Genomic DNA, 7,657 nt, shown 5'->3' with positions numbered 1-7,657 from the left:
CATAGCCACTTGCTCCAGTGTGCACGACGTCGACGAGTAAAGAAGCAACAGAAACATATGATGGACCAATTTGTGTCTATCAGGACATGCCGTTGGAACGATTGCTACTATCAATTTACACAGGCTAAAAGAACGTGCGGGTCGTACTTGAAGCACATCACAGATCATCTGGAGGCGAACAAAGCACACCAGTGTCTTTGGAACGATTGCAATCAGATACTCGAGAGCCAGGAGGAGCTCGCTACTCACATCTCAGAAGAGCATGATATTCCTAATAGTTGGACTACACATACGAGTATGCATTACTGTTACGAGCACGATGTTTGGTGTCATTCCAACCAGATGTGGGACGCCCATCTGCATTTTCAACACCTTCAACGTCTAAACGACTTTTGCGGACTTCTCAAAGAACGCGGAGTAGTCGTGGTCGCGGCGCACTGTTTGTTCTGCTTGGGAGACACCAAACCGCTGTCAGTTCGGTTCGCCCAATATCACGACGTGTTCGACCTCCACAAGCACATGACGGGTCATTTGGCAAAGTCGGGGACCCCGAAAGCCTGTCCTCATCCCATCTGCAAAGACACGCTGGGCTCAGAATCAGACTTCTGGGACCATGCCACTTCTGTTCATGGCATCCCTTCATTTGGTCCTCGCAGGATTACAGGGAAACGCAAAAGGCCTGAAGATGGCGACAACAATAAGGTGCGGAAAGGACTGAAGGTAGCGTGACGCATTGGCATGGCGAGTGCGCGGGATGGGCGCTTAGAGAAGTCGATCATCGAGCAACTGGATCACCAGAGAATCAGATAACGGAAACAGGATAATGTACACCATGTCAAACAGTATACGTGATTCAAGAAGCGAACAGAGCTGGCTTTAGACAATCCAAATAAGACACTTCAAAACCAACCTTGGTTCACAGAAGTCATACGATTGAGCGTGGCGCAGCGAGTGCGTGGGATGGGCGCTTAGAAGAGTCGATCCTTGAGCAACCGGACCGGGTAATTAGATAACGGAAAACAGAATACTTATACTATGTCAAACAGTATACATGATCCGGAAAATGGACAGAGTAAGATTTGCGCTAGGAGGCGCGCGGCTATACCGTATGTGCAGGGTAGGGGTCATTGCTTTCTTGGCAAACTATCAATCACTATTGGCATCCCCGTTGGCTTTACGTGTCAGCGAAACCTCGCTGATTTATCAGAATGGCATATCAGAACATTTCAAGAAAAGTCGGCCGTCACGGTGCTCAGCAACACACTCAAAGCAATCCCCAGCGCGCCCGCTCAGCTTCTACTTCAGCTTCAAGCTGCTACAACCCTATTCAAGCAAATAATAACGTGACGCTCCGCTCACGCATCTTCTATGGGTCGCATCTACCTCTATCATTATCGTAACAGCCTTTCCCTGATGAAAATTACCAACATGACGTGCTTAACCCCAAGACAAGGCGCTGTAGATAGGGAGTACAAGAAGAAGTCAGATTGAAAGGAGCCTAACGTCCATCCCTGCGTAGCGCAAATCCCGGTGTAACCGTAAACGACCAATAAGCTTGAGGGAGTCACGAACTTTTCCATAAATCTCGCGAGCTGATTGGTAGTTTACGGTACACCGGGATTTGCGCTACGCGGGGATGGACGTTAGTAGGCTATTCAATTTTCATTGTATCACAGGGTTACAGCATTACGCCAGCCATTCCGAGGTTGACTGGTCCATTGTTCAAGTCAACACAACAATAGTTTCTTATGTATCGCTCAAGGGCCTTTCTTGAAGAAGCCTTCTCAGTACACTCGTAATGGCCCTATTTTAATCGTGCGTTTCTTCGTGACATTCAGAGTTTCATGTAAGCGCTTAGTTGAGTTTGTGTCTGAGGATGCGCCGCAATATTACTGCGTGGGTATATAAGACATAAGATGTTACTAGAGTTCCGTATTGCACCACTCCAATTAACTATCAGGTCCTTATTCTTCATTTATTTGCAGATACCACGTCGATTTACGTTTTCGTACAATCACATCCTCCACAACATTCACATCGACAATGCCTGGTTACGGATACAATGTCTACAAAGTCCAATACACGTTGGGAATGCAAGACCCTATGATGGGTAATGAGACAAGATATCACAATGTTCTCTTTGTCGAAACGCAAGCAGACGGTGGAGGGCAAATCTTTCACGTTACTGGCGATTTGGTCTCGGGCATGAGATATGAAAACAAATCAGGGCGAAACCCAGAACTATCCCAGACCTACTATGCAAAGACCCACCTCGGACGTATCCGCCTCGAAGACTACCCAGAGCGTTTGGACCAAGTGCTGCAGACAGTGCCGCCACCTCCTCGTCAGAGGGCATTCAACCCTAAGACCATGGCCACTGAGCAAATCAAACCGAATGGGTCATTCTACGAAGCAAATGAGCAGAAACCACCGTACATCAAGTGTACTGAATGGACCGAACAACAAGCCCTCCCAGCGTTGTATCAGTATCAGCTGCTGCACAACGATCTAGGCCAGGCTCCGTTAGGGGGAGGCAGTAGCCAAGCGCAGACTGCCCAAGTTGCAAATATCGCTGCGGCGGTGAGTACAGGTTGGGTATGGGATGAAGTTGAGAAGCGTTACCGTTACTGGAACGGGCAGGGGTGGGTCTGGCAGTGACATGCCTGAGAAACGACTAGGTAACTACAACGCGACTTTGTGAAGTATAGTTGAAAGCTGAGACAGGTTGTCATTAACCTCTGGAGGGATTATGTCTTGTATTGCTAGTTTATTCTAGATTCGTAGAACAATTCCGTTGGATGGCTCTGAACTTAGCCAGCTGAGATATATCAAAGAGCTAGCAAATAAGAACATTATCGCTTAGAATATTAGGTCTTGATGCACCATTTTCATGACTGCCGCTTCGCTGACCCAAGGTTCCATAATTTCTTCGATACGCTGGGACCAGTCGTCATCCCATTGTACACCTTGCAGGGCAGCGAAGTATTCCCAATAAGCCGGGAACCAGCCAGCCTCCTCCCAATCGATTAGGCTGACGGTTAAGCCCTGCAATGTATCCCAATGCACTATCACGTTTTTTCTTTGCAGATCTGAATGCGAGAAAATAGGCTTATGACCAACTAATGTCCTTCCAAGATTTCTCTCATAGAAGTCTGCCTTAAAGCTATGCTTCCTCATCTGTGCCGAAGCAGACCGGAGACGCTTTACCAGTGCCGCATTGAAGTTGTCTTCTGAGTCGAATGGACCACATATTTCTTTGTCAGCATCGGAGCTGTAGAACAGATAATGGTGGAACCGGCCTTGGTCAATACTTCCGTAGAGCGGAGGAGCTGGGATACTTCGGATTGACGTAAAGATTTCGTTCAACTTGGTACAAATATCGGATTTTTCGAAGTTCTTGAGGGTAGGCCACAATTGATTGAGTGACACACCAGGCATGCGCTGCATGATCAGGCAGACATGGCCCGTACTTGCTATGCGATACATTGCGTAGAGTTTCGGCAACCCATGGCAAGCTTCTAGGTGGTGCTCGAGAAACAGAAGTACCTGGCCCTCGATCTCCTTAACACCCCGTCCGTATTTGACAATGAAGTGAGGCTCAACCGCAACCACCCTGTGATAGGATGCATCGTCCCGAAACACGGCTGTTGATTCGAAGAAACGAGATTCGATAGGTAGAGGGGCCGGTAGTAGGTCGGGCGGTTTGAGGTAAGGTAGTTGAGCAGGCACCCAAGCCATGATCGCTTTGAGCTGTAGGCTCCGTGTGTACACAGTCGTGGCAAGATGCAGGCTCGGTTGACTTGTTGACAAATCGAGTTTTTTCGTAGTTATCGCTCTGGACAACGCGTTGAAATGGATTGTATGATGAACACGGTGGAGAGCTTATAATGTCCAGCTCTGTAAGTGAAGCGCCGCTAAGCGCCGCCAAGCGCCGCCAAGCGTGCACTAGTCGTATCACACTATCACTGATTGAGAAACATGCCAAGGTCAATGAACAGGGTGGATACTACGGCAACGCGCTCCAGGCAGCTTCAGCTGGAGGCCACGAGCTCCCCTGCCCGTAAGCGAGAAATGCCCCTCAGCGAGATGGACCCACCGTCCACGCAAATTATACATCCCTACACGCATCTACAGATCTGCAGTCAGTGTAAGCCTGTTCCTTGGTCATTCCTCTTTTGCATTCTGTAGTACAACAGGAAAATTACAACGGTTGTGGTCATGCCGGCGATCATCTTGCGCGCTGCTACAAAGACCACTTTGCCTACTGGCTCTGCTCTGTTGCCGCCATCTACGCTCTTTCCAATTCTAGAATGCTTGAACAATAGACCTAGCTAAGGCGCACACTGTCCCAGTTTGCAAAGACAATCAGACGCTGAAAGTGAGTACTCCGAAGCTATCTCCGCGTTGGGGAGACCTGTCCCTGGCGCTGTGTGTTTTAGCAGCCGGCTCTAGTGCGCTTATGTGGTGGAGAAACGATCAGCAAGGCTAACAGTATTGTATCTGACGCAATGTCTAATCGCCTCAAATTGTGGCGCTGTTCCGGGACGGACTGGAAGGTATATGTGGGCAGCCGCTGTGTTAGCCGCTGTCAGCCTGGCGGTTGGACCCTTGGCGGGTGCTCTCAACCGCGTCTGCCCTGCCTCATTTCAGCCTATCATGCCAACAATGTGATCAAACCACCAGACTCAGCTTGCGACAACGTCGCGGTTCGCTGTTGCCTAACAGGTTCGCCAGAGACCTTGTAGCTTTTCTCGTGTCGCCCTCAGCTTGCTGACATACGAACGCGATAGAGCAACGGGGCGCCGCACGCTCTCGCTACCAGGCCGCCGCGTCAAGTCGCTCGGGCCTCGCTGCTATCGCACACGTCTACCACATGTCCAGGCGAAACGATGCGGCTCTTATACTACAGAGAAGATGGGGTGTTCAGTGTCACTGATGACTTGGTCGACGCAGACGCAATACCTCCCTACGCAATCCTGTCTCATACCTGGGGAGCGGACGAGGAAGAGGTGACCTTCGACGATCTCGCAAGGAACATGGGCAAGGGCAAGCCGGGCTATAGGAAGATCCAGCTGTGTAGAGAGCAGGCACAGCGCGATGGCTTGCAGTACTTCTGGGTCGACACCTGCTGCATCAACAAGGCGAACAAGGCTGAGCACTCGCTGGCCATCCGGTCCATGTTCCACTGGTACCGCAATGCAGCCCGATGCTACGTCTACCTGTCGGATGTGTCTGCTTCGTCTCTTCCAGTCGAAGGAGCAGCCAGCCCGCCGCCTTGGGGCTCAGAGTTCCGACAAAGCAAGTGGTTCACGCGCGGCTGGACGCTGCAGGAGCTTCTCGCGCCCGGCGTGGTCGAGTTCTACTCGCACGAATGGCACAGACTCGGTGACAAGATGTCGCTAAAGACTATTATTCATGAAGTGACAACCATCCCCTACGCAGTGCTTGATGGGGCTCCTCTCTCTCAATCTAGCGTCCAAGAGCGATTTCGTTGGGGACAGAACCGGCACACGAAGCTCAAGGAAGACGCAGCGTACTGTTTGTCCAGCATCTTTGGTGTCGATGTGGCGCCTATATATGGTGAAGGCACAGAGGGAGCCTTTAGACGGCTTACTGACGAGATTCGGAAGCTGGAAGAGAACGTCCGGAGGCTGGAAGAGAACGTCCGGAAGCAGGAACAGTGCCTTCGTGACTTACGTCCTACCGATCCCCGCGACGACAAGAAGCGCATCGAGGACACAAAGGGCGGCTTGTTGGAGGGCTCGTACCGCTGGGTGCTTGACAACAGTAGCTTCCAGCAGTGGCACAACGGTCCACAGAGTCAGCTCCTGTGGATCAAAGGCGATCCTGGCAAGGGCAAGACGATGCTGCTCTGTGGCATCATTGACGAGCTGCAGAAGACGGTTGCTAGCACTGCGTCTGTGTCCTACTTCTTCTGCCAAGCCACGGACTCGCGCATCAACAGCGCTATGGCCGTGTTGCGCGGACTGGTGCACTTGCTTGTCAGTCAGCAGCCAGCGCTCACTGCGCACGTTCGCAAAAGGTACGACAAGGCGGGCAAAAGCGTGTTCGAGGATGCAAACGCATGGTTTGCTTTGACAGAGATTTTTGTAGACGTGCTGCAGGACCCAAGCCTGGGCACTTCCTACATACTTATTGACGCGCTTGACGAGTGTATGACCGATCTGCCGAAGCTGCTTCACTTTGTCGCAAAGCAGTCGTCTGCCTCTTCTCGTGTCAAGTGGATAGTGTCTAGCCGCAACTGGCCAAGCATTGAAGAACAGCTCGAACAGGCAGAGCATAAGGTACGGCTGAGCCTTGAGCTGACCGCAGAGTCCGTGTCGGCGGCTGTCAGCGTCTTCATCCAACACAAGGTGTCTCAACTAGTACGGCTGAAGAAGTACGACAAGTTAACCCACAACGCGGTGCTCCAGCACTTGACGTCGAATGCCAACGATACCTTCCTTTGGGTAGCGTTGGTGTGTCAGGATCTTGAAAAGACAGCCAAACGGAACGTCCTGAAGAAACTGAACTCTTTCCCGCCAGGCCTGGACGCGTTGTACGAGCGGATGATGCAGCAGATTGGCGCATCAGATGATGCTGAGCTTTGCAAGCAGGTGCTGGCTTCCGTTGCGCTTGCGTATCGGCCGCTCACGCTGGCGGAACTGATGACGCTCAGGGAGTTGCTCGAAGATGTTGCCGACGAAGCAGAGGTGCAGGAGATCATCAGCTCCTGTGGATCGTTCCTCACTCTGCGAGAAGACACGGTCTACTTTGTGCACCAGTCTGCACAAGACTACCTCCTTGTGAAAGCGTCTGGCGAGATCTTTCCAGATGGCTTCGAAGCCGTTCATGGTGTTATGTTTTCGAGGTCGCTCGTGATCTTAACAAAGACGTTGCAGCGGGATATGTACAGCCTAGAAGCACCAGGGGTCTTTATTAACGACATTAAACCGCCTACACCAGACCCACTAGCATCGTCGCGCTACCCGTGCATTTACTGGATCGACCATCTATGCGACTCGAAACTTAAGTCTTGGGCAACCGATCTTGATTATCTACAAGTCACTGGCATTGTTAGCGAGTTTGTAAGAAAGAAGTATCTCTACTGGCTAGAGGGGCTCAGTCTCTACAAGAGTCTGGGAAGAGGTGTAGTCTCGATGGCGAAACTGTTGTCATTAGTGCAGGTATAGGACCTACAAATTGCAACATAATCTAGATGCTAAGAAGCGCAGGATATGCGGGATCAGGATCAACTTACTCGGCTCGTTCAAGACGCACGGCGGTTCGTCATGTATCACAAAGGAGCAATCGAGAGTTACCCTCTTCAAACCTATGCATCTGCGCTGTTGTTCAGTCCGCCAGGTAGCCTGATCAGACGGCTGTTTCAGCACGAAGAGCCAAAAGGAATCTCAATTTGGCCAGCTACGAGTGATGGCTGGAGTGCGTGCCTGCAGACCCTCGAGGGCCATAGCAGTACTGTCACGTCAGTCGCCTTCTCGCACGACTCGGCCCAGCTGGCGTCGGCGTCACTTGACAAGACCGTCAAGATCTGGGATGCAAGCAGCGGCGCGTGCCTGCAGACCCTTGAGGGCCATGGCAATCGGGTCACGTCAGTCGCCTTCTCGCACGACTCGGCCCAGCTGGCGTCGGCGTC

At 51.4% G+C, this 7,657-nt stretch overlaps 4 protein-coding genes across 4 annotated transcripts in view; 3 read left to right on the top strand and 1 right to left on the bottom strand.

The window, feature by feature from the left end:
* Nucleotides 1-882, top strand: BU25DRAFT_102344 (uncharacterized protein). The gene has a single exon (XM_033700256.1). The coding sequence runs from the start codon at nucleotides 58-60 to the stop codon at nucleotides 727-729; it is 672 nt and encodes a 223-aa protein (XP_033560345.1). The 5' UTR covers nucleotides 1-57; the 3' UTR covers nucleotides 730-882.
* Nucleotides 883-2,106: 1,224 nt separating this feature from the next.
* On the top strand, nucleotides 2,107-2,451 carry BU25DRAFT_295825 (uncharacterized protein; the record flags this gene model as incomplete). Its single annotated transcript, XM_033701902.1, has 1 exon — nucleotides 2,107-2,451. A coding segment is annotated over one exon (345 nt), but the record flags the coding sequence as incomplete, so codon positions are not given.
* Nucleotides 2,452-2,737: 286 nt separating this feature from the next.
* Nucleotides 2,738-3,857, bottom strand: BU25DRAFT_411984 (uncharacterized protein). The gene has a single exon (XM_033706688.1). It carries the CDS (start codon nucleotides 3,736-3,738, stop codon nucleotides 2,860-2,862), a length of 879 nt encoding a protein of 292 aa, XP_033560343.1. The 5' UTR covers nucleotides 3,739-3,857; the 3' UTR covers nucleotides 2,738-2,859.
* A 1,032-nt stretch (nucleotides 3,858-4,889) lies between these two features.
* Nucleotides 4,890-7,657, top strand: part of BU25DRAFT_492296 (uncharacterized protein) — a gene marked incomplete at its 5' end in the record, with an annotated part of 3,650 nt that continues 882 nt past the window's right edge. The window contains 2 exons of the mRNA XM_033711626.1: nucleotides 4,890-7,187; nucleotides 7,236-7,657. Of these exons, the coding sequence (XP_033560342.1) occupies nucleotides 4,890-7,187; nucleotides 7,236-7,657 (2,720 nt within the window). The remainder of the gene's footprint in view (nucleotides 7,188-7,235) is intronic.

Source organism: Macroventuria anomochaeta (assembly GCF_010093625.1).
Source record: "Macroventuria anomochaeta strain CBS 525.71 unplaced genomic scaffold BU25scaffold_22, whole genome shotgun sequence".
Taxonomy (NCBI): Eukaryota; Fungi; Ascomycota; class Dothideomycetes; order Pleosporales; family Didymellaceae; genus Macroventuria; species Macroventuria anomochaeta.
The sequence above is the reverse complement of the archived record's forward strand: the minus strand, read 5'-3'. Positions and strand labels throughout refer to the sequence as shown.